Source organism: Equus przewalskii, chromosome 16 (genome assembly GCF_037783145.1).
Source record: "Equus przewalskii isolate Varuska chromosome 16, EquPr2, whole genome shotgun sequence".
Taxonomy (NCBI): Eukaryota; Metazoa; Chordata; class Mammalia; order Perissodactyla; family Equidae; genus Equus; species Equus przewalskii.
In genome coordinates, this window is record NC_091846.1 from 68,204,306 (window position 1) to 68,232,013 (window position 27,708).

At 40.8% G+C, this 27,708-nt stretch overlaps 1 protein-coding gene across 46 annotated transcripts in view; it reads right to left on the reverse strand.

The window, feature by feature from the left end:
- DOCK9 (dedicator of cytokinesis 9) overlaps positions 1–27,708 on the reverse strand; it is a 269,565-nt gene that overhangs the window by 167,067 nt on the left and 74,790 nt on the right. For 14 of the 46 annotated variants that reach the window (XM_070579152.1, XM_008516308.2, XM_070579139.1 and 11 more), the window contains exon 1: positions 3,595–4,030. The exons of 30 other annotated variants lie outside the window; for them this stretch is intronic. In XM_070579152.1, coding sequence (XP_070435253.1) covers positions 3,595–3,720 — 126 coding nt within the window. In that variant the 5' untranslated portion in view covers positions 3,721–4,030. Of the gene's footprint in view, positions 1–3,594; positions 4,132–27,708 lie in introns of those variants that run through there. 2 more of the 46 variants (XM_008516322.2, XM_008516328.2) reach the window with 2 other exon arrangements.

Below are 27,708 nucleotides of genomic sequence, written 5' to 3' on the forward strand. Positions count from 1 at the left end.
CACTGAAAGGGCAACACGAACGACATCTATCCCAGCTTGAGGCCACGCCCTTTTCCTCCAAATTGTTGAGCAGTAAGAGGGAGAATAAATTATTTCCAGGAATTACTTGAGAGTTTGGGGGACAAAAATAGGTATTCAGATGTAAGCAGGGTAACTAACTTGTAGACATCAAGAATATCCTGATTGTTCCCCTGTTAGTCATGCACAGCCCACAGTCATTTTTCAATGGGGTTGGCTGTGAGCCGGCAGAGGAATGGGGAAGTTTCACCATGCACTTCCTCCCCTGCTTACTGTCACAATGAGGGGACAAGACCCACCTACGTAGGTGCCTGAAAGTTGAACCTCACAGCCTCTGAAACTTTATAATGTCCAAACACATACTTCTCATGGAAACAATGACTTGACCTAGCACGGAACAAGCAACCACTACTAAGGGAAAGCTTAACTGTTGCCTTGGCAGAGGGGAAAGAAACATTACAGTAGTCCCCTCATCCACAGGGGATAAAACGATGAATAGTACTGAACCCTATCTATACTATTTTTTTCCCTATATACACATACCTACGATAAAGTTTAATTTATAAGTTAGGCACAGTAAGAGATTAACAATAACTAAGAACAATTGTGACAATATACTGTAATAAAAGTCATGTGACTGTGGTCTCTCTCAAATTGCGTGTGTGTGTGAGGAAGATTGGCCCTGAGCTAACATCTGTGCCAATCTTCCTCTATTTTATGTGGGATGCCGCCACAGTGCGGCTTGAAGAGCGGTGCTAGGCCTACACCTGGGATCCAAACCTGCAAAGTGGAGCAGGCGAACTTAACCACCATGCCACCGGGTCAGCGCCTCAAAATATCTGATAGTGTACTGTACTCACCCTTCTTCTTGTGATGATGTGAGATGATACAATGCCTACATGACAAGATGAAGTGAGGTAAACGACACAGGCACTGTGACCTAGCATTATTGTCAGACGGTGGTTGACCTCGGGTAACTGAAACTGTGGAAAGCAAAACTGTGGCTACGGGGGAACCTACTGTATTGCCAAAGAAAACGGCCAGACTTCTGATAGAAGTTTCACAGAACAAGTACTTCTTCTGACTTGCATAAGTGCTTTAAGATATATTTACTAGTATATTCACTGTTAGTCATTCATGCACCAAAAGCCATTTTTCAATGACTATATATAGGGCTAACTGCAAAGAATTAGAAACAAATTGAATAGCCATCAAATTATGGTACGCTATAAAATAGAATACTATACAGCCAATAAGAGTAATAGCATTAATCTATATATGGTGACAGAGAAAGATATTCTTGATATGTTCTGGGAGAAAATTAATGCAGAAATCTATAGTACTAGTACATATTCCAAATACACAAACAATAAGTTATATTTTTATATGCACAAGAGAAAATCTGGAAATGTATACACCAAATAATCAATAAGGGGCACTTCTGGAGAATAAAGGTATGGCACTTTACCTTTTTTCCCTATTTCTACACTATTCATATTTCTTATTACATGCATTAATTACTTTTATGCTTTCTAAACTATGTAATATTTTCCCCCAAGGAGTGATTGTGGACATAACTAAAACCAGCAAAACCTGATTTCAAAATACTACCTCTTGAATAAAGACAGTTACTTATATTTAAATGTTACAGATTTGGAGATTCTCACCAAGTACATGGGCTACTGACACAACAATAACGAACAGTACTGCAACAAGTAGATCTCATGGCTGTACCAGCATACTTTTAAAAATTCATCCTGAAAAAAAGTTGTATTCCAAGCAGTTTGCTGAATTCTCATTTGCTGTGAGATAATCACAGGTAAGGAGATCTGCCCTGGGCAGAGGCCCTGCTTAAATATCCTTGCTTCTCTTATCTGATATTAGCTCTTTTTATCTTGCTTACCCTGAGGGAAGAAGAGAAACACTATCAGATAAGAAAAAGGTGCTTGTATCAATGCTGCCTTCACCTCTCCTTCACACCTCTCTCTGCAGGTGCACAGAGCCAGAGCTCTCCAGGCTGCCAGAAGCTTCTGGGCCCTGAGAAGCATTCCTGCCAGGTGCAGCTGCAGCCAGCACAGCCTCATCCATTGCAATGGAAATAGAACTCCCAGTGGAACTGCCTGGAGTGAGATTTGACCTAAACAAATAACTGGGACATGAGCAGCTGATTTTTTGAGCACTAGAGAGAAAAATAAGTTTTTTAAAAGTCACTTGTATGATTTAAAAAAAAATCACACAGCATCTTTCTACAGTGTATTTATTCCTCTGGACAAATATTTCTACACATCTGGAGAATCACTGACAAAAGATTTTTAAGAATATTCACAGGGGAACACAAACCACACAACTTCCTCCAAGAAATCAAAAGTTACATCAGCTGGGAGCTTTAACCAGTTAAATCTATACAGCATGTAAGTGGCTCAAGCTACACAACAGATAAATGAACTATTGTGCTAGAAGAAAGGAATCCAAGATAATGAATAACATCTCTAAACAATATGCAGGGGGAGAGAAACCTAAATCTCTGAGATGAAAAACTGCAGTGAAAAAGCCCATCACACTTCACTTTCTCAGTTCACTGTTAGCAATGTAATTTTTAAGGCAATGCAATAAATGGCCAGTCGCATATGTCACGGAGGATAGCAAGTTAATTCAAATCAAATATATTATAGGGAAGTTTAAGTTCAGATTCTTAAAGACATTAATTGAAAATTAAGTTAATTAACCAAATATTTTATGATAATAGGAACTGAACCTTCATATTAAAAAAAACACTAGATATAATCGCTAAGTACTAGTTTAACAATCCCTTTAACAGATCATTTGAAAGGCTCAATTGTCCCCTCTGAAGTTCATGTTGGTGGTTTTTTGCAGTTTGCTTAAAAAATTATATGCCTTTATTGTACTAAAGAAATTCCGAGAGAGAGAAGCACAACCTACTCACTGATGATAACAACACAACCATTTTTCACATTCCTTCCTTACAAAGTCTACAAAAGTGCTTGAATTTATCCAAACTACTATTAGTTTAGCTAATGTTAAAAATAGAAACTTTTCTACCAATTGGTTCAAAGTTCAGGTTATTTCTTACAGTGTTCAAGGCAAACCTGTTTAAATGAGTGAGAACACATGTAATTTCAAGTTAGGTTCCTTAAAACCCCCAACGTCATCTTAATTTTCACAATAACATAAATACATAAGGTAAAAATGTTTTCATTTTGCAAAAGACTACTTTGTCAACCCTCTGGAAGGCAATTACAACGTGCCTCCCTGGGTTTCCATCTGGCAACACTGCAGCTAGGTGGGACATAATTTTGAACAATACATAACAGTTGTTCTATACAAAGAAGCCCCCTGGAAACCACATTCACCCACAAAATGTCAACATATCTTTCCTCACAAAGAAGAATCAAAGTGGAACCAAAGCCAAGCTACAGGAAAAGAGAGAGAAGAGAGTTCACAAGAGACAGAGTAAGTTTTAAAATCGAGCAGAGGGCAAGAAGGCACCAGGCGGGCACACGACGAAAGCACTTCGTGGAGAAGACAACAGAGACACTGTGGAGGCGCCCCTCTTACCAGCACGGGCCCTGGGCTCTCTGCTTCCACTTCTCCCTGAGCGGCATCCTTGCACTGCAGAGGGGACTCGATCACAAGCTCCTTTTTGACACTTCTACTACTTGTCCTGCATTTATCAGCCTGCATTCTCAGCTGAAAACACAAGTCAGAAAGTCTGCAACTGGGACAGCTGCGAGTCCCTGGCCGTGCAAGGCACACGCATACCAGTGGCCTGAGGAAGAAAAGAAAGCTGGCTTCCTAGGCACAAGTGGTCAGCCCCACTGTCTGGGTCTGCAGAGCCTGTGGGGTGGGAGGGCATGCCAGCGAGGGCCAGCCTCCAGGGGTGTTACTACTGCTCGGAAAATGGGAGGTTCCCACTTGCCGGCCAAAGGAAAACAAACCCCAAACTGTACAATACACAGTGTACTGCCTCTCCGATAAAGACCAGCCTCATTGTGTCTGCTCCACACGGCGTGGGCCAAATCAACCCAAAGGAAAATACTGCAGTGTTTAAAAAAAACAGTCACGGTTAGACTCCTTCATAATTATTTCAAATCTGAGGCTCCTGGAACAGAAGAGCAGCTAGGTCGTCTGGGTGTTCTAAAATTCTTACGGTTTCTGGATGCTTTCCTTCATGTTATGGCTAAACACCAAATACTTGGCTGATGATCAAAGCAGGGAAGAGCAACCAGCAAAGGGTTCCCATAGCCTGTACCTCATGGGTGTAGGTATAAGGAAAGAGTTTCCCCCTGCACAACAGACTGCAGGACGCAAAACTTAACTTGTCTACTATTCTATGCCGGAAAGACAAGGTCATCAAACATTTTCACAGGATACCATGTATCATGGTAAACACTTTTATTAAACAGAATACTACTTTCAGTTCATCCACAGCTGTGCCAGTACCAGTAGGTAATGAGCCCAGGACTAGGTACCAAAGAAGATCATAGTAAAATATAAGGCAGAATGTCTCTCTCTTCAAGGAGCATCAGAGCAAGCTGGAAAGGCAAGATGAATAGACATCATAAGTGACAGATTAATATAATTAATAGAGATTTACACAAAAGCACAGGATAGCAGCTGGGTCCCCATGCCATGGTTTGATGGTGATAGCACCCAAAATTTGTTTTCCCAAACGCCTGCTATTTCTACCCTTTCCTCATGTTAATAGTGGAGCAATTTTTAAATCATTTTAAAATCATTTCTTAGGAAAAATTAAAATAGAAGTGTTAAGGGATTTATTTTAAACATTACATGGAAAATGAGCATTAAAGTGTGATTAAATATTAATCCACACTTCCTGGGATGCTGCAGAGCTTCTCCCAGTTAGTGACTCTGCTTATTTCCTTGAAATCAGCGAGGATTTAGTAACCGTAATAACAGAAGCAGCAGTAGTAAGTAAATAATGGAACTAGGTGTCACTTAGCAACAACAGGTACCACAAGGGACACTACTCAGTGTACATAGGTACACTACTCATGGAAATACAGAAGCCGTTATAGAAGATACAGGTACAAGTCTCCCACTTTCCAGGGGAAGTAACTGAGGCTGGAAGGGCTCAGAGGGGGCGGTGGGGAAGCCAAGATGGCACCTACGTCTGCACATTCTCCTCCTTCCCACCAGGGCCGGCCGAGACGGCTCCAGTCTCTGTCACTCAAACACCAGGAATCCTTCTGAATGTGGATATTAACTGTAGAATGAGTCACAAGGGCTCAAGGAGTCCATAAAAAGCAAGTAGTAGTTTCTATAATAATTCTTTTTAAACTACCCAATTTCTCAACCTTGGGTAATCTCTTAGGGTAAATAAAAACACTACCAAATCAGTGTTTCAGAGTAATATGATCTATGAATTTAAAAAATCTTTGTAAAGTTACAAGAGGATAGGGAAAAAAAAAGGAGCCTCAGAAAAGAGTTACATAAATATAGGATTAAAAAAGTTATATCGAAACTTAGTAAACGTCCTGTGAATCAGAGGAGGCAGGAACGGATGAAGCCACAAGCACTAAACCAACAAACTGAGATGTAGTGAAGTACAGTGTAACCAACGACTCGAAAACCTTTTGAAATGGCTCAAGAAGTTCTAAAAAGCCCAAGTCTCCCTCAAATCCCCACCATCATTAAGCTACCAGAAGTTTTGGACTTTAAGGGGAGAAATGCTATCCTATTTATTGGGTCAAAATACTCTGACATTCTGTAAGTAATGAGAAGGAACTTAAAAGGTTATTTTATGAACACTGTAAGTGCTTGCTGTGCCCCAAGCCCTGCATAGATAATAACTTATTTAATCTTCATAACAACCCTACAAAGTAGGGTCATCCCCATTTTACAGACAATAACATGGTTATCCCCATTTTAGAGATGAGGACACTGATGCACAGAGAGGTTACGTATGTGCAGAAGGTCACACAGTGAGCAGTGGCAATATGGATCCAGTGTACACATCCTTAACCATGACAGCACACTGAATCAGTTGTCTATTCCAACTACGCCAACTGCTAAAAAGTACAAATATGTAAAAGCTACTGATCAGCAATTAAAGATAAAGGCAGCATCTGAGTTTAATCCTATCAAAGCAAACTAGTGAAGAGGCAAAAAGGTAAAAATGGCATTCACAGCACACTGCCTGTACATAGTAGGTGTTCATTAAATGGTAACTACTCTAATTGTTGTTGATCTTGTTATTCCAATCTGAAGAAAGTAACATTAGTCTTAAATTCAGGACTTCGGCTGTGCGATCTAAAACGACAATTCCACCAACTGTTGCTACGACACATTACAAAGTGCTTCAGCAATTTAAAATCAACTGTTCTTTCCTCTTTGCTACTTGGATATGACAGCTGCCTTCAAACGGTCATCTTGAACACCCCGTGTTCAAGCCATGAGCCAGGCATCATCTTCCTGAAGTTCTTCTATATTTTTCCAAATTTTAGCCAAGAATTTATACTTCTTTTGTAATCAAGGAAAAAACTTTGAATTGGCTCTGAGCTTCCAGGTAGGCAGGACAGGAAGGCAAACATGATCAGTTCTATAATTCATATCATCAAAAGGATAAAACATACTAAACTGTAAGACAAGTAAATTTTTTTTAAAGTTTCTTACACAGAGATTTACATAAAAGGGGACTTAATTAATGCACTAGACAAGGTTCTCAGCATGCGTATAGGAAATGCAGCAGCAAAATTCACACAGCTTTCTCATCACCATCTCAGAACATTATGCTTAAATCTTGGATAAAGGAAAGCAATTCTGGGAACAAGACAGTCATCTAGTCTATCACCTTCGAGTGGGTCCAACTTATGAAAGAAGGAAATTCTCAGGACTTAGAAGAATGGAGATACTACTGTCAGCTTTCCCGCTACCTAATTTCTCAGGCAATGCAAAGTGCTCTTGTCCTACTCTGCTCGTTTAGGACAGACCAACACTTTAGAAGTCTGATAGTCAAGGGGAGTCACATGGTACAGCATTTCCCTCCAGAACCTAAACCTCCAAGTAGGATGTGGTTTCTCTAGGGGGTTCATGAGATGAATGCCTGAGGACATTAGAATGACATCTGGTTAGAGCAACCACAAGAGGAAATGCCATCTCAGAAGGACAGGAAGTAGGTGGCCAGGGTTTCTGTTACAACATTTCAAAGAACAAGGTAGATGCTGGACCTCTGGATTCAAACCTACAAACATCTACTACTATCTAACCTCAAGTTCTTTCACACATTAACTTGTTTAACTCTTACAATAACAAACACATCTATTAACATGTATTAAGGGTATAGAGTTTTACTGTTAAAACAGAACAGAGTAAATCCCGTGGGGAAGTAGGCACACTTCAGAAGTAGGATGGGAATGAATACTTCTCTATGTGGGTTTCAATTCTTAGATTTAAAATGTATACAAATTGTTAGACAGGTTGGGTACACAAACCATGAAAACTTTATAGGAAATTTATGGAATTTTCTAAGGGCAATTTTTTACTATAAGGTGTAACTGCCCCTGACACAGGAAGGGTTAATAATCACTGGAAAAGGCTTGCCAACAAACTGTGACCTGGAGGTGAGATGGCTGGTTAGCCAAAGACGGGTAAGATCTCCAGAAGGAGGAAACCTAAGCCAGGCACAGCCGCCCAGGGCACAGGTGAAGACAGGATATCGGGAGCAGGAGGGGCCGTTGCCTAGGAGGCCTTGCATGTTCTGAGATAAGAATATACGAGCACAGCAAAAACATGATAATATCAAAACAGAGACCAAGGGAGGGCTCCTTGAGAAATCACTAAGAATTCTTGGCATCCGCTAATTACTTTGTCCAGAACACTTTGTGTATGTTTAACAGATGTAAGCTGTATATATATTGAAACGCTGGTTATAATAAACTCAGAGTGGCCATCAGCCCTCTCTGCATCTATCCTGGTGGTGTGTACATTGGATCATGACACCGACATAAGGGAGGCTAACTTTAGACTCTAAAGCTCCCATCTTCCCCCTCCCACCATAGGATGAAGTTCCATTACATTTTGAAAAGCAAGAAGCTGAAGGACCCTCTCACCCAGAGGACTCCTACACATGCCTCAAGACCCAGTTTAAATACTACTTTCCCTATGAAACTTTCTTGATCCTCCTGGCCAGAATTAATTAGCTCCTCGTCTGTTAACCCTCCAGGGAGCTTTTCACAGTCTACCTTTAATTAAGTTTGCATATGTCACACTCTTCAGTGAGACTGTAAATTCATGAGGGTAGGGACTGTACTTAGCCATCTGTGAGTCTCCAGTGTCTTAGGTACTGCAAGCACTCAAAACATATTCGCTGAATCGAATGCTTACGTGAGTTTTGTGTCACTGCTTATCTTTAGCCCTAAAGTGAAATTTAATTGTAAAAACATGCTAACATTTTCATTTGTTAATGGCCCAAATTAAGGCAGAGGCATTCAACTGTTCATAACTGAAATCCAAAGTACCATTTACTAATAATTAAAATGTTCTTGGGCCAGCCCCACAGCCAAGTGGTTAAAAGTTCCGGTGTTCCGCTTTGGCAGCCCAGGTTCACAGATGTGGATCCCAGGCGCAGACCTATGGCACTCGTCAGCCATACTGTGGAGGCATCCCACATGCAAAGTGGAGGAAGACAGGCACAGATGTTGGCTTGGGGCTAATCTTCCTCAAGCAAAAACAGAGGAGGATTAGCAATGGATGGTAGCTCAGGATGAATCTTCCTCACACACACACAAAAAAGTGTTCTTTCCTCTCAGCTAAAAAAACGTTATTCTGCAAAACTTGCTAGACATTTTTTGACACAAAGGTACACTTGGAAACAATACAACTGAACCTTTAAGAAGTGCAAATAAACTTGTTTTAAGAAACGAACTATATAAAATTTGAAAGCGCATTTTGCTGTAGCTAATAACTATATAATAACTGTACAAGGAATATATATCAATTATTTCAAATTAATGGAACGTTTCACTCTCTGTTTAGGGGCTCTTAGCACATCAGAAGGATATTTAAAATATAACAATCAACTTTAAAGGCAAAAAATGTATATATATTTTGGAGTAGAGGCTTTCAATTATATATATATCTTTAAAGTATATATAAAGTATATTTAAACATATAAAGCATATATATACAAACACATACTTTAGAGAAGAGACTTAAATATGTATTAGAGATATATATACATCTTTTTTCTCTTTATTTTTTTATTGAGGTAACAGTGGTTTATAACATTATATAAATTTTATGTGTACTTCATTATATTTTGACTTCTGTATAGCCTACATTGTGTTCACCACCACAAGTCTAGTTGCCATCTGTCACCATTCAAATGTGCCCCTTTATCCTTGTCACCCTCTCCCTAGCCCCTTCCCCTCTGATAGTGGAGATATATATCTAGATATATTTATATCTAAGTATTAAATAACTATACATATTATATATATACATATTTATATTTAAGTCCCCAAAGTAATCATTCCTTTTCTCTTGTTCTGGGTAAATTTGAACTACTAAGTAAAAATTATTATGAAAAACTGAAAAACGGAGCAAATGACTAAAGATTTTCCACAGTGTATTGTTACTCATCAGCTTGCTGGCCAAAGAAAAGAAAAGGTGTCAGGAACACGATCTGCCCTTCTGAGAAAAACAAAAATATGGGAGATAGAAGGCACAAGAAGCAGCAAAACAGAGAACAGGACAGGATTAAAGGCAACAGATGCAGGGAGCAAAGTGATAACAGTCAGTTACAGCAGAGGAGGGATACAGTGACAAAAAGACAGAATAGACGTGGGGTAGGTAGAGGTGGGAGAGGAGAGAGGATTTCTACATCAGACCCTTGGGGCCTCTTAGAAGAGTTAATATATATTTTAAAAAAGGCAGTCTGATGCTCACCTCAACTATTTTTGCCATTAGAGATTTAATCAAATAATCACAGAAATGGAATATGCCTCATCATCTAGTCTAGTGTTTCTTAGCCTGGAATCCAAGGCTGAACTCCGGGGGAAAGCCGTCCATGAACCCTCTAAGACTACATTCAAAATTTTGTGTGCCTGGGATTTTTCCAAGGAAAGGCCCCTGGAGCTTATCCGGTTCTTAGAGAAGGGATCAAGGAGAGATTCTCCACTCACAGAACAAGGACACTGAGGTCCAGAGAGATGAGCTGGAGAGCCAACCAAACTCTTAAGAAACAAAGCTCTTCACTTCAGCAGGTTCAAATTCTATTTAAGTAGAGATAACAGCTATTTAAGCACCAGGCACCAGTTAAATAAACAAACCATTAGATGGCAATCAGCAGTGTCAACAGCTGCAGTCTACTCATTTGTTGATGGATGGCCAAGTCAGGAAATGGGTCATTACACAAAGCCTGATGCCCAGTGGAGAACCCAAGGCCATTAAATATACCTCCAAAAGAGGGCAAATAATACAACCAATAAAAATTACGTTTTTTGAGAACTCTTACTGATACTTGAGAAAATGCCCACAATTATACATACATACAAGACTGAAAAAAAAACACCACCACAACCAAAATGTGGCTGATTACCTCTGGTATGTGAGACTATTAGTGACTTTTTTTCCTAAACTCTTTTGTTTTCAAATGTTCTTCAAAAGCACTTCTCACTTCTATAGTCATAAATAAATGAATACGCTGTATTACAAGATAATGGTATAGAAAAAGCTCACATAGAGGTTTTAGCTCCCACTACACCACTCAACAGATGTGTGATATTAGAAAAGTCACTTCACCTCTCTGGGTCCCACAGACTTCACCTATAAAATGAAGGACTTACACCAAAAGATCTTTCCAACTATATATGTCTATAATATCAACTATTAAAACTTCCCTTATTGATGACATTTGGGGGAAAACAAACCACTCCAATGGAATGATATAAACATTTCAAAATCACATTGCTCTACTACATACAAAAGAAGAACACAAAGAGTGCAAAAGTGGATATATTTCTAACTGTGTCAGATCCTCATTTCCAACGAAGCAGGGGCAGAGCTGAGAGGCTGGCAGACGACAAGAACTACAGGCTGTTCCGTTGGTGAAGAAGGGTGTCAGGGGGAGGCCTGCTGCCCTCTCTACACAGCTCGAGGGTAAGCCCACAGCGCTGGGACAGCAAGGGACAGGCCCTAAGGAAGGCTCTGTTTTCAGAGGAGGAAACTAAGACGGGGAGAGTCCTTCCATTGCTAAAGACCACTGTGCAGTACTGGCTGTGTGAATTTAGGACAGTGACTTCACCACTCTGGAGGCCCCAGTCCCTCATCTGGAAAACAGGGATCAGAATGCCCACCATTATAATCCTCGCTAGATTTTGGACATTCCTAGACCCAAGTGGATAATGGTCATGTCCCACCATGTGGAAGAACACTGCCTGCAGCCAAGAATGTTGAGGAAGCTTCTCAGTAAAGGCAGCCCCACTCACGACATCCCCTTTCCCTGCTTCCACTTTCCCATAGCCCCATCCCCATCTAGCATTCTATGTTCTACTTTTATTTGTTTAATGTCTGTCTAATTCCAATTAAAAAAAAAAGTTCTATGAGGGCAGAGATTGTTGTCTATTTTGTTCACTGCTCTATTCCCAGGTCCCAAAACAGGGTAGGTGCTCAAAACACATTTCTTGAATGAATTTACTGGACGCTCAGGATCCCCTCAGTCTGGATACAGAGCCTTACACTCTGGACAACAATAGCTTTTCTGTGAACTGTCAATTTATTTTAATCACAATAATAATAATTCAGCAAGCAGTGTCAACGGTTTGTTTTAGAGATGGAAATTTACAAAGCCAAAAAAAACATAATGTGCCTGGGATTTTTCTCAGGAAACGAAACTCCTGGCCTGAGTTCCCAAAGCCCAGCCTGCCGCAGAGCCTCAACCTTGACTGGACTATGCCAGCATGTTTTCTCTCCCCTCGTCAGCTTTAAGAATGCAGGGGGCGGGGGGGAACGAAAGAGTGTGTGTGAGAGAGAGAGTGTGTGTGTGTGTGTGTGTTAGGTACAATGGAGGGGGCAGAGGAGTGAAAGAGTGTGTATGTGTGTGTGTATGTGTGTGTGTTAGGTACAATGTACACAGTAGACAACGCTTAATTGTTTGCCTATAGAGTAAACGATGAAACCGCTTCACCTTGGTTTGATTTATCAGAGACCCAAGTCTCATAGGAGTTCACATGAAGTACAATTTTCTAACCTAACTTTCCTCACTACATGACAAATATTGAGGTTAAGGGCCAGAGAATGTATGCTTGGTGAAAAAAACAATCAAAACTTTTTTTTAAAGGACTAAAGTTTTTCTTTCTAAATAAAATGGCTTGTGCAATTATAAACAGAAGACAAATGTTCATTCTTTCACTTCTCCCCATATCCACCTCCCAAAGCAACCTAATGAAAAACACAAATAACCACCCTCCAAGTTTATCAGTTTTATAAAAATCTTTATCTGTGCATGTTAAATTAACTTAAAGCAAGTTCCAGCAGTGTTTATAAGGTGCAAAGCCAGTAGGCCATCTTGGTTTACAGATGATAGAGATGGGACAAGCTGGCAGAGGTCACATGGCTCTGATTACTCCCAGGTGTCACAGTTCATGGCCATCAGCTACCTAATATGGGGAGAGGAGAGTGGACTGGCCTCAAGCAAATGCTGGACACCTACTTCTGCAAAAAGGAAACCCCCCCCAGGCTGCAAGGCAGAAGTCCACATGAGGAAACTTCACAAAGTGAGTTGTGGAGTCTCCCCTAGCACTTCCGGCCTAATTTAGCTTGCATTTAAAAGACAGTGATCATTTACAATAATACCGGTTCCCTAACAGTAATTGGGAAGTCCCCTCTGTTAGAAAGTGGTAGATTATGTCCCTTCCATAAGATAAACTCATCAGCAGCAAAGATGATGTATCCCTTCTCATCCTGCTGCCAAAATGAGGGCCTTCCACTTCTTCCAAGCTCATTGTGACTGATTTCCTATGTGAAATTAAGAGACTGACAAAGAATAGAAAACAAAGCCCGACAGCTTTAGGAGGCTCATACGTTATTCCTGGACGACATATCCTAACAAGTCAAACTTCCTCCCAAGTGCTTGTAAAAATACGTAACTAAACTAAATGAATTTCTTCACAGATATGTAACAAACAAAGGTGATCAGAGGGGCCAGCCGGGTGGCTCAGCGGTTAAGCGCGCACGTTCTGCTTCTCAGCGGCCTGGGGTTCGCCAGTTTGGATCCCGGGTGCAGACATGGCACCGCTTGGCACGCCATGCTGTGCTAGGCGTCCCACATATAAAGTAGAGGAAAATGGGCATGGATGTTAGCTCAGGGCCAGGGTTCCTCAGCAAAAAGAGGAGGATTGGCAGCAGATGTTAGCTCAGGGCTAATCTTCCTCAAAAAAAAACAACTTATAAATGAGGCCAGCCCCATGGCTGAGTGGTTAAGTTCACGCGCTCTGCTTCTGAAGACCAGGTTTTCACCAGTTCAAATCCTGGGCATGGACATGGCACCGCTCATCAAGCCATGCTGAGGTGGCATCCCACATGCTACAACTAGAAGGACCCACAAATAAAAATTCACAACTATATACCAGGGGACTTTGGGAGAAAAAGGAAAAATAAAATCTTTAAAAAAAAAAAAAAAGTAACCAGAGTCGGAGATATAAACACAGTAGGTGCAAAGGGCCAACATCAAGGAAAGCCATCAAAGCTTCCCTTCTCTTTACTGCCAAAACCAAAATACACACATCATATAACTTAGAAACCAGTGGCGATGGTGGTAGTGAGGGTGATGGAGCAGCAGCTACCCTGGCCCTTTACTAAAGTTGCTCAAAGTCCCAGGTTACTTCTGTTACATTTCTAAAGCATTATACACGCAAAACAAATGGCTTCAGCTTTCCCCTCTCAAAGAAGGGAAAAAAAGCTCTTCCAGGAAAAAAGTGTGGTTAAAAGAGAGAGGGTGATGTTTAAGCGAGCTCTGAAAACTGGAACACCGGTAGTTATGGATATTCCACTGGTCCTTCCACAAAGAGGGGCCAGGTCTTAAAGGCCCTCTGTCAATTCAAAAGTTGCATGTTAAATAAACACAAAATAAATGAGGCTTCCAATGTTACATAAAGCATTTAGAAACTCTCCAGGCACACGCTTCCATTTATGCTTGCCAAGACCTAAATCTAGAAGTCAATACTTTATTTTTTGGTAAGTGTCACACAGGAATTTCAATATAGAAGGAGAGAGGAAAGGAAAGAGAATGAATGGTGTGGGATATGGCAGAGGTGGGTAAGGAAACCATTTCCCAAGTCCCTACTGTGTGCTAGGCACTTGACATACATCCTCATTTAATTAAGTTCGATTTAACTCCTACAATAACAACACTATTTTTTTTATAGAAACTGTTGTTCTTATAAATTAGATAACTTATCCTAAGTTCACATAGCTTACTATACTTGGCAGCTATGTTTCAAAATTAATCTTAAACATAGTAATTAAATAGATCAGAATATTTTAAGTTATATTTCAGACACAATTTTATCTCTCTTTTGAATATATAGCTCCTTAAGACAGTCACAAAGAATACTGGAGAGTTTTCTAAGGCCTGAAAATATTAGGATGGAAGGTAACAAGCAATGAAAACTGCAATTTAATGTTAATAGTGATTGTGTCTGAAATATGGAACAAAGGTTTTTATTTTCTCTGCTTTCTACTTAACTATATTTTTTTCAACTTTCCTTAATAAGCATGAACTACTTTAAACTAAATACATTTTTTAAAGGCATTAATTACTATTTTGGAAATTTTAAGAAATAATGTCCACAAAGTAGCTAATGCATACAGTGCTTCCTCTAGCACAGGGACTGGGGTGAGGTGAGTGAAGCGCTCAATTCAGGAACAGAATTTAAGAGAGCGTTGAAAACTCATTAATCAAGATAAAAGTTAATGAAATACTCAAATAAAATTCAAAATTAATAGCAAAAGCAGGTAGGATAAACAAATCAAAACTTGAAATAAAGATAGGATCAGTCTTACTGATTTTTGGTAAGGAAGATTGTCCCTGAGTTAACATCTGTGCCAATCTTCCTCTATTTTGTATGTGTGTCGCCATCATAGCATGGCTGATGAGTGGTTTAGGTCCACACCCAGGATCCGAATCTGCAAACTCTGGGCTGCCAAAGTGGAGCACGCAAACTTAGCCACTACACCACGGCGCCGGCCCCTTTACTGATTTTTTTCGCCTCAGGCTCCAGTAGTGCTCCACTCAGCACAGGATTACCCTCTGCCAGGCGCTGTGATACGACAGTGTATTTATTCCTCCACCAGCCTTGAGACAGGGACTCTTATTTCACAGATGAGGAAAGTGAGGCACAGAGGTTAGGGAATTAGTCCAAGGTCACAGAACTAGTCCAAGGTCACAGAGCTGTTACATGGCATAACAACTTTAAACTGATTAATGAGGTTATTTTTACATTATCATAAAGATAAAATCAACTTTTTTTTTCCTTCCCAAGGAAGTCCTTCTAGTTCTTCTATGTGAGCTGCTGCCACAGCATGGCTAATGACAGACGAGTGGTGTGGCTCCAAGACAGGGAACTGAACCCAGGCCTCCACAGGATGGAATGCACCACCTTAGCCTTATTGAAAACGTTATGGCAGATTTCAACTCATTACTGACTGATCATTTCTATTTAGCTTAAATTTTGGGAAAACACAACCTTGTGGGTAGGTTCTTTCACCAGAATTATCCTTCACCCACCTTCCTCACTCCTTTTCCCCCTACCCCTGCCAAAATAAAATGCCTTTCAATTTCGAGCCAATAAGAAAGGACCCACAGAGCAGGACAAGCTTCACATACATCTCTCAAATATTTTTAATTGTGTGGTCACATACTGAAACTCTTGCTTAACAATATACTTTCCTAAAGAGAATATAGAACAAAACCAACTTTAGGGTTTTTTTGCACAGAATCCCTGCACAAACACCTTACTTGTTTGCCAGCTGAGTTGCTAGCTCTCATTCAAGTTCGAATTTGTGACCCTGATGGTTGCTCACTAAAAGCAATGAAGCAATCTGTTTAGAAAAGGTAACATACACTTCTAAGGATTTCCTTTCTCCCCGCCATCAGAGGAATAAGATGCCAAAGTTACATCCTCCATATGCATCCTCCACAAGTCACTGCAATTAGGCCAGTAATGAAAAAAATACCACTATCCAATATTACATTTATTATACTATTATTTTCCATTTAAACAGACACTCTTACTCACCGTGAACATTAGATTGACATAACTTTCATGAGCTTTCCTAGTCTCTGATTTAAGGCTTAAAGAAAAGATAATAAAATAAAAAATCTTAAGTTTTGTTTGGCAGCATTTTAAAATTGAGACTACGTTAACACTTTCCCCAACATCTCATTTTGAAATAACTGCAGCACGTACTATGTGTTCATTAATTTGGGGGGGAAACAGAGAACTTCTAGCTTTATTGCAATAGAGTTAAATCAACCAAAAATGTTAGCAGATCCAGCTTCCCAGAGCTGATATGCCACCTCCAAGACTCATCCTGGGGACACATGATTGTCAAATGGGGACACCAAACTATATGATGGTCAAGTTCTTTTCAGCTCAAACTTTCCACAATTCAGTGATACATATTAGCATGACGGTTAATTGGGCTCACTTTATCCTTCTATTTTGACAGTCATTTTGTCTGACTCTGTGGGACCCAGCACTTATCACAAAGGAGAATTTCTTAGGAATTTTCATTAAAGTAGTCAAAAGTACCAAGTGGAATGCCCTACGTATTTACACATTATTCCATTCACAAATGAGCTGATTCATGCATTAACTCCCCTGCCTGCTCACTCAGACAGCATTTCTTTTTTTTTTAACTTTTTTTAAGATTATGATAGTTTATAACCTTGTGACATTTCAGTTGTACATTATTGTTAGTCATGTTGTAGGTGCACCACTTCACCCTTTGCGCCCTCCCCCAACCCCCCTTTCCCCTGGTAACCACCGATCAGTTCTCTTTGTCTATACTTCCACCTATGAGTGGAGTCATACAGAGTTCATCTTTCTCTATCTGGCTTATTTCACTTAACATAATACCCTCAAGGTCCATCCGTGTTGTTGTGAATGGGACAATTTTATCCTTTTTTATGCTGAATAGTATTCCATTGTGTATATATACCATATCTTCTTTATCCAATCATCAGTTGATGGGCACTTAGGTTGCTTCCACGTCTTGGCTATTGTAAATGCTCAGCAAGCATTTTGTAACCACAGGGCACCATGCAAGGACTGAGAGGTAAGGAACACACAGTCCAAGGGGGAGTAAAACGGAGGGAGGTAAAGGAGTAATTTCAATACCAACTGTGGCAGGGAGTGGCTAGACCTGGTTATCCAATATGGCAGCCACTAGTTATCAGGGGCTATTGAGCACTTGACATTTGGCTAGTCGAACTGAGATAAGCTCTAAGTGTAAAATGCACACTGATTTCAAAGGCTTTGTATGAAAAAAGAATGTAAAATATCTTATTCATAATTTTTTCTTGATTACATGTTGAATAATACTTTCAATATTCTGGATTAAATAGAATACATTATTTAAATTAATTTCATCTGTTTCTTTTTACTTTTTTTTTTAAAGGAAGATTAGCCCTGAGCTAACATTCACCATCAATCCTCCTCTCTTTGCTTAAGGAAGACCGTCCTTGAGCTAACATCTGTGCTCATCTTCCTCTACTTTGTATGTGGGTCACTACCAAAGCACGGCCAGTGACTAGTGTAGGTCCATACCCAGGACGTGAACCCATGAATCCCAGGCTGCCAAAGCGGAGCATGCAATCTTAACCACTACACCACCAGGCTGGCCCCTGACATTATATTTTATTGGACAGTGCTGAGCTAGATGCTCCCCAATCCTGTTTCTTCTTCCTGGACAGACAGAAAGACTACATTTCCCAATCTCCTTGGCAGTGGGGTTGAAACTATGTGATTGGATTTTGGCCAAAGAAATACAAGAAAAATGAGGTAGCAGAGTCTAGGTGAGTTAGAAAACAAGATGCACAATCATCCCAGCTCTCTCTCTCCTCGTGGGGCAGCTGAAAGCAGAGATTCCACAGGAGGTTCTGAGGATGCCCTGGGCAAGGGAGAAGGCATGGCTGTGAGGAAACTAGATTCCTGAGTCATCACATGGCAGATCCAATGGGATCTTGTCACAGGTGAGAAATACACTGATAGCGTTATGCTCCTGCCATTTGGTTACAGAGTTAGCCTACCCTGACTAATTAATACACTAAGAAAAAGTGCCTCAACAAGAGGGATGACCACTTGCTCAAGAATTCTCAGGATAAGCTTCAGAGATGAGGTGCCACATGAAAGGCACCTAAACGTGGTGGTTCTCAAACTCCATTGTGTCGGAAGCAGTTAGAGAGCTTGTTAAAACAAGACTGCTGGGCCCTCTTCTAATCCTCTCTAGGATGATGCAGCTAGGGACGTCTGTGTGAGTGCTGGCCCTTTAAGAGCGCCAGGCCTCCCCGTAGTCCTTGTCTGAGCTGCCGTCCCTCTCCCTTCCCCCAATCCCTCCAGTGCAGTAGTCTGCAGCGCAGCTGAGAATCTGCATCTCTAACAAGCTTCCAGGGGCTGCTGGTGCTGCTAGTCTAAGGAGCGCACCTTAAAAACTAGTCTTAAAGGAGGAGGAAGACTTTGTTAAGCAGTGAAGAGAAGAAAAGGCATTCAAAGGAAAGAACTACACATATAGAAAGGTTTGGAGGGTTGGAAGAGCATGGTGTGTTGGGGAAAAGCAAGACTTCCAGTGAAGAAGCATCACGGAGGCTAAAGAAAAAGCCAGAAAGGTAGAGACTTGTATTCAGCAGTCAGAAGTTTGAATTCTGCTCCTCAATGAGAACTTTAAAACAGAGCTTTCCTTCCCACAGCATATGCAATAATAAAAATAATTACTCTAGGGGCTGGCCTGGTGGTATAGTGATAGAGTTAGCATGCTCCACATTGGAAGCGGGTTCAGATGCTGGGTGCGGACCTACACAGTGCTGGTCAAGCCATGTTGTGGGAGCAACCAACATACAAAATATACAAAGATTGGCACAAATGTTAGCGACAATCTTCCTCAAGCAAAAAGAGGAAGACTGGCAATAGATGTTAGCTCAGGGTCAATCTTCCTCACATGTACAAAAATTACTCTAAAGTACATACGAGTATCGGCTAATACTCCAATTACTACAAAATTCCTGGGAAAATGACAGGGGTACAATATGGTAATTTAACCATTATGGACCAAGTGTGGATCACAATTCTTGGATCAACTACTCATTTATTATAATCTCATTATGTGACCTGAGAAAACCTGGGAAACAATTTAACTGCTGTGTAACTGCTGTGTTTGTGCTATAAGCAGAATAACATTTGCCTTCAATCTACTTCACAGAAGCTTTTAGGAGATTAGATGTAGAAATTTTAAAAATTTGTTCCTAGGAAAAGGTATATAATCCACATGCAAAGAACGTCTATTTCTTTAACTAGGTACGACTCAAACTGGTGGATACAAATGGCTAATTGTCCTGGAGAGAAGCAACCAGAACTGACAAACAGCAGGACGGAAGAGAGATGGAAGCAAGGACTATGAGGAACAACATGACTTCATCAGGAATCCTTTCCAGTAGTACAATTCTGAGTACCCTCCTTCCCACTACTCAGGACAGACCAAAAAAAAAAGCAGTTCCCAATTCACTCAACTGGATTAAAAACCACATTAGTGCCTTCTGAGTAGCTATAAAATAGGGTGGTGGACTAGATAACCTCTAAAATCACTGTGAACAATATTCTATGAAATCATAGCCTCATTTGTGACCACACTAAATTTCCATCCCTAGTATAAGTGTTTATACATACAGGTAACATAACAACTAAATGGTGAAAATAGGTTGCTAGGTGCAAGATGCTGAAACAGGCATGCTATCTGTACTGTATGCAAATGAATCCTGGGGGAAAATGTTTAGTAAGTCTTTTTCTTTCTAACGATCCAAGGAGGAAGTTCTGTTTGAGCTAAATATGTTCTTTGCTCCAAATAGAAATCTAATGGTCCCTCTGTGATCATTTACAAGGGAAAAAAGTGATCAAAATAGTCTCTTAAAAAAAGTTTATTAAATGTTTTCTCTCACTGTAGTTAGAATTAAATGAATAATACATGGAATTTGTTTATGTCAAAAATTCAAGGGAGTAAACTGGTTTTACCTCAAAGAAAAAAATTTATGATATTACTTTCAGTGATATACCTTAACATCATCAAGCTGCAATATGAGAAGATACCTTTTTGATATCTTTCATTCACATACAGCGTTGTCAAACTTTCACGTATGTTATCAACTTATTTTTATGGGGAAACTGTCATAGGTTTCCAACATTTATTTTGCCAAGTAATAATACTAAAACACAAAACCCAAACAAACAAAACCAAATAACATTAATCACCACCATCGTTTCATAAAGAAAGGCTATTAATGGGGCTGGCCCCGTGGCCGAGTGGTTAATTTCGTGCGTTCTGTTTCGGTGCCCAGGATTTCACCGGTTCGGATCCTGGGCGTGGACATGGCACCGCTCATCAGGACACGCTGAGGCGGCATCCCACATAGCACAACCAGAAGGACCTATAACTAGAATATACGACTACGTACTGGGGGGCTTCAGGGAGAAAGAAAAGGGGGAAAAAAAGGGTATTAAAACATACACGTGAAAACATACTTGAAACTAGGAATGGCAATCTTAGAATTTTTTTTTAAAGCTTTTAAATCTTTAAGAGGTCACTATATTTTCCTTATTTTTCTCATTTCTGCACAGTTCAAAAAGCTTTGTCATGGTCTGAGGTCCAGTATTTGAGAACCTGGGAGGGAGGCAATCAAATGCTTACAGGAGCTGACGGGTGACCACTTAGCTCCTCCTTGCAAAGCTGGTTTGAGTTGGCTCTTAAAGAATAATTAGGGGCTGCCCCGTGGCCGAGTGGTTAAGTTCTCCGAGTGGTTAAGTTCTCGCACTCTGCTTTGGCGGCTCAGGGTTTCGCTGGTTCAGATCCTGGGCGTGGACATGGCACCTCTCATCAAGACATGCTGGGGTGGCGTCCCACATGCCACAACTAGAGGGACCCACAACTATGTACCGGGGGGCTTTAGGAGAAAAAGGAAAAATAAAATCTTTAAAAAAAAAAAGGAAAAATTAAGAATTAGATTGGTGCTTCAGAAAAATCAATGAACTAGACTTATTTACTTCAGAAAAGTCCAGAATGAAATATCTACTGCAGGTGAAGGGCTGTTGGTATGTGTCCCAACAGAAGCTCAGGCATGCATACCATCTCCTAGGATGGGAAGGCTGATTAGACAAGCACCCTGTCCTGCCTATCTTGGGCTTGTTTTGGGCACTCACCCTTCAGACTACTGATTTAACCTGAGGTATCAATTTTGCGATTTTGCCCTCCTCCAGGGGACACATGGCAATATCTGGAGACATTTTTGGTTGTCATGACTTGTGCAAGGAGGGGCTTGCTACTGGCATCTAGTGGGTAGACGTCAGGGATTCTGTTAAACATCCTACAATGTACAAGACAGCCCCGCACAAAATAGAATATCCAGCCCAAAATGTTAATAGAGCTAAAACCAAGAAACTCTGCACCAATTCTATCAAAGGATGTATCAATCCTATCCTCAAATATATAAATCTTACTCTCCAACAAGGGAATATATGTCCAAAGAATTCAGCGTATTTATCCTATAATTATATAATTATAATTTTACATATATCATCATGTTACTTATACATAGTCATATATGTAAGTATATAGATTATATATACATATAAATATTTACAATTACATCCCTGATCAAGATCAATTAATTCATTGTCTTTGTTCCTTCCTCTCAATTGTGCTCCTAAGATAATGTCTTTTCTTTCTGTACATAAAGTGGTAGCTCTTCTTCCCTTTTCTTTCCATATATTCTTTTATATGACTTCTGGAAAAAAAATTAGGAACATGCTTAGCAAAAACTTAGGCCTTACATATGATAACTAACTTTCTGTATCAAAAATACATAATTATTACATTTTAGAATAGTACATTCTAAAAGCCTAATAATATTAAACACTAAGTTTTATGTTCCTGTTCACTTTAAATTGGAAACAAGTAAAAAACTGTAGGAAGTGAGGGATGGTTAGTAACATTTTACAAACAAGAAATTGTGTAAATGACTCAAGCATTCTAAAGAACATACACATAGGAAAAAAAAACAACACTAGGATCTGAATCATGCTGTTGAAAGTCTACCTGCTAGATGGTCAACCATTCTCAACCGTTGGGGTCTATGTGCAGGTCCTCAGGCCATTGAGGACACCAAGTCCCACCTCAACAGAAACACCTTTTCCCAGGAAGGTCTCTGTAGACATACTATTACATCATTCACTCATGTAAAGCTAATGTCAGGATACTATTTGAAGGGATAACATTACAGAGGTTCATCATATATGCCAGCAAGTGGGCTGGGACAAAGGGGTACAAGAAGACAAGTTGACTGTCCAGGGATTCTACAAGCATACCTAGAGGTCACAGTGGAATCTTTCAGTAAGCAAGTAGCAACACAATCACTAGTTTATTTAGAACTGTGGTAAGTACACTGAAAGAAAAGTAGAAGATGCTTAACTAGTCTGGGCTCAAATAAGCCTTCCCTGAGGAAGATACTCTTGAGCTGTGGCTAGAAGTAAGAGAGAAAGTCAAATAAAGAATGGCTGAGGTAGCACAAGTTGAGGGCAGGGAGGACAGCACATGTAAAGAGACACAAAAGAGTTGCCCCTTTTGGGACCTGAAAGGTGGCCCACGTGGTTTCTGGGCAGTGGTCCCGGGGAGAATAGCACATGCTGAACCTGGTGGGGTGAGCAGAGTGCAGAGCATGCTGATAGGCGTATTAAGGACTGCGTGTTTTAGCCTGGGTTAAATGGGAAGTCATTAAAGAGTTTCAAGCAGAAAATGACACATGGCCATATGTGAATGGGGATGAGAACAGAGCTTCAGATCAGATGTTGGGAGACCACATATAGGCAGGTGGTGGCTAAAACAATGAAAGTGAATGGCATCACCTAAGAAGAGGACGCTGGCCAAAGATGGAGCCCTCAGTAACACATATGCTACTAGTAATTACCACTAACCCTCCTTCTTACCCACAATGCATCCATGGTGCAAACCAATACAACTATGAGAATGGTCACACATCTTTCCAGATCCTGAGTACTAACGGCAATTCACCATTAGCTGCCTTATGTTATAACTCTAGAGTCATCTTGAGTCAAGATCAAGACTAACATTACATAGTTATTTAACTTTCATATATTTATACCTCATATTCCAACTGGACTATGCTTTATAGTTTCTTGATGATCTATACATATTCCAATAACCAATTTCCAAATCAAAGAATTTCAGGCCTGAAAGGGATAATCTAATCCAAACCTTCCTTTACACACAAGGAAAGGGTAGCTCAGGAAAAATTAAGCAAGCTGGCTAAGGTCTGTCCACACTTGTCATAGGATGTGGTGTTACAGAAAGATGACCGTGACCACCCTGCCTAATTTCCTACGTAAATTTTTGTTTTATTATAATAATAACTTGAAATTAAGTTACTCTGCCAGTGGTAAAGCAAACAGCACAAGCATTCCATAAAAAAATGTCTGAGTGTTCTGAAACCCAAAGAAGCTCCATCTGTGCTAGGACCAATCTGTACTCATTCTCAGCTGTTTTAACAGAAAGAAAACAAGAAAAGATGGGTGTTCCCCTTTCCACAGCCTCTGAACAGGAAGAGGCCCGTACAAGGCACTCACTCTAGAACACACCTGCTTAATGAGGGGCGCCTGCCTGTGCTGCCCAAGGGGCCATATATCTCAGTAACTTTAAGGAACAGATAGTGAAACCTCTTAGCTGAGGCCCCAATAGTTGATTTCACACTTTCCACTTGTTAGTTAGGCATGGTTCCCCATCCCCACCCCCAAACAGGAACGATATGAAAACTTGGGATAAAAGAATTCACCGTTTTGGTTCAAATTTCTAAATAAAGCCCTTTATTTAACCTTCTCAGTCATGCTTGAGCCCCTCACCTGAGAGTTGCTTTGCCTAAAAAACTCTGTAAAGACCTCTCTCAACAGCTTTGGTAACATGTCTCCTAGCTGAGCACTAGATTCCTATTTGCCACACCTGAAGTCAAAGCAGATCCGTGAAATAATCTTTGTCTTCAAAACCAACTCGTCTGACCACCTTCGGCATTCTCTCAACACTTCCCCCCTCACTGCATCCACAGGGTCCACCTCTCTGCCCTCACACTCTTCTCTAGGGTTTGCCGTGCTCAGCCTCCACTGTTTCTTCATGGGAATTCACTTTCCCTGTCTCTGTTCATCGCTGATTCACAGCTCATCAGGACGAGACGTTAAGTCCTGGGTGGTCAGGAATACTCCAGATTTTGTGCATCACTCTTATAGAAAACACTTCTTTGTGGGAAGCATGCTGCTTTCCAACCTCAAAGTTAGGGAGGAGTTTGCTCTGCCCAGGTGTGGTACTGGCCCAGCCCACCCTCTGCCAACAGGACAAATCCCTGCTAAATCCCCAGAATCCTCTTTGCTTAAGTCCTGAGGAGTTTCTCAGTCTGTGAGGAGGAGACCTGTGTGCTTTTCCAAGATGTACTGCAAACCCCAGAAACATCCCAGATGGTGGTAAAAGTTACACCATAGTGCCCAACCTGACATCCTGCGCCACTTTTCCTCTGCACTTGCTTGGCCCTCTATGAGTGAGTCACAGATAAGAATAGCTAAGTCGGGACCTGGGTTGACGGTGGAGCCAGAGGGAAGGGGTGAGGGGATGCATCACAGAGAAAAGCCATAGAGGGTAGGACAAGGTCAGGGTAACTTCGCATATATGTCTCACCTCACTAAATGAAACAGAAGCCCTTGAAGGTAGAAACCATCCCATCTTTGTGGTTCAAACTGTGCTAACTCTCTGGGCATCAACTAAGAGCTGATCATTTGTCCAGGCAGACAGACAAATGGAAAAAACCTGTCACCAATTCTGTGATGAGCGCCCTTTTTACCCTCGAGTACACTTACAGCACTCCTGGCCTTGGTTTCCATCTGAATCACATAGGCAGAGTTCCAAGTCAAGTTGCCAAAATATTTTAAAAGTTTCTGACCCAAGAGACTTGGTGAAATCCATAAAGGAAGAAGACTCGTGGTTCAGGGAGCATGGTCTTGGCCAGCACCTCCTTCTTCTAGACCAATTCCTTAACTCCCCACCCAACTAGGCTCTTCTCAATCTATCTCCTACCCAATACAGTAAGAGCAACCCCTTCTAAAGGGCAGTTACAAGGCTGCTAATAATCCAACTTAAACTCTGAGCACACAAACTCTTCTACATCATTCAGATCACCCTCCATTACTATATCAGAAGAAAAGGGGCAGACTGTCGTCCATCATGGTGGACAATCCAAGGCCATCTATATTTGCCTATGGATCTGAGCAACCAGATCTTTAGGGCTATTATCAAAATTAGTTTTCAATCCCAAACACACAGTGAGTGGGGAAGTAGAGGAAGAATAGTCACAATGTCCCTGGGGGATGAGGAGAGGAGAGAAAGCGGGATAAGGGAAAGCAAGCTTAGAATCACAGTTTTGCTATATAAATCATCTAACCACAGATAATAGGGTGGATAGGAAGTCAAAGATATGCATCGACTCTCCCTTTTACTTTTGTGATAAAAAGACCTAACCCAAACTCAGAGTTTGGCACCAGAAGCTTATACATTGTATGTTTTGGAAATAAATGGCCTAAATATTCTTTCAAAACCTAGTGTAGCAGGTCCCTGAGTTCCTCCAACAATCTTTCCAACTCATTAATCTTGTTCATGGGCTCAGAGGGTGGGTGTGTCCTGGAACAAGGTTCATAGGAGCAGCTTAAGAACACACACACACACACACACGCTGGAAGGTGGCCAAGGAGAGGATAACAAAACAACTCTTATAAAGAAAAGCAAAAATAGTTTTAAGTTGCTCTTTTTAAATTAATTTCCCAATAGAAGGAATTCTTAAACAATGAACTCTCTTGCTTGTTTCAAAATCATCTGGCCTTCTCCTGACTTCTCTAATTGCCTACTACCAGCCAAGTCCTACATGTCTGGGGTTGCAGGACAGGCAATGTAAGCAGTCCTAAAACGTTTTTCTCTCTTTTTTTAATATTTCTCTTTTAACAGAGAGTGATCAGAAATTACAAAAATGAAAAAGGTTTTAAAGTTCTGGTGCAGCTAGAGGTTGTTTTTAAAACTGAGACCATTACTGCCTGCTTTGCCTTTGGACAGCACCCAGCATTTTTCAGATAAACACACATCTGCAGAAACTATCAGAGTTTCCACTTGTTTTACAACACTGGTCACGAGAGAGTATGATTTGGACAGTGGCCTGTATCCTTCCGTAACACAACAGCCCATTCTAAAAGGTGGTTGAAATCTAAAGGTGAAAAGTGAAAACAGAAATTCAGCTTCAACTCGCTTGCAACCAAGTTCCCAGAAACCATCAACATTCCCTCATTTATTAATTTGGCAAAGAAGAACTGGTGAAATCCTACTCCAGTTAGTAGAAAAGGGAAACCAAAAACAAGACAATGATGTCCACTTTTCAGGAGTGGCTAAAACACTCAGGGCTCTGCCTGCCTTCAATACCCGACACCACCTGACCCCCTAAAATCAGATTTATAAAAGTCAGCTGACTTGGTCTGAGTTAAGGCTCTGGGGGAGAATGTACATAGAAGGGGTTCCTACCTACCAACTTTAGGTTATAAATATGTACCAGTCCTTTTAATAGCCCTTCTCTGAATTTTCTCCTGTTATGTCCTTCTTAAGATGCAGCACTCAGTTCTAAACACAGACTTGAAAACACCAGCAGGACATGGATTTGAACATAAAAGAAACATCTGAGTGCCCTTCTTTACGAGACCCTGGAATGCAATCTGCGGATATTTTCAGTTCACAAGATTAGGAGCCAGCTTTTCCAAAGCTAGCGCTAGATTTCCAAGCTCATCTTTCTGGGAGCTTGGTAGAGGAGCTGTGGCGGCTTGCAGGTGGCAAGACACAGCAGAGAAGGCCACTACCAAAAATCTCATGCCTTCCCCAATTAAACATTCGAAATTTGCTCTAGATATCCATACACAGAAAACTGTCACCTACTTGGGAAAGAAAGAAGAAAAATGAGGTAAAAACATTCCCCTACAATCAAAACAAAAACCCAAACAAACACACAGAGACTCACTGGCACACAAACTCCACTCACTCTGCAGTTTGGAAATGAATAACAAACTGCTCCAAAACCTTCCACAATCACCTCCAGCGCTACCCTTAGTTAGCAAAGTCCCCTCTAAAATGAAAATACCCTTTGGCAGATATAATTCTGTTAGCTATTTATAGCATGGTGTGAATGTTTTAATCAGATAAGAGCCTCACATCTAGCTGAGATCATTCACACGCAGAGAGCAACAGTGAAAAGGGGAGTGGGGGTGGAATTCTGGAGCACTGAGTGTGGGCAGGTGGCTACCCAGAGGATGAGGCACTGTAGTGGGGGTTCCAAAGGCCAATGCACAGCAGAGAGGACACTTT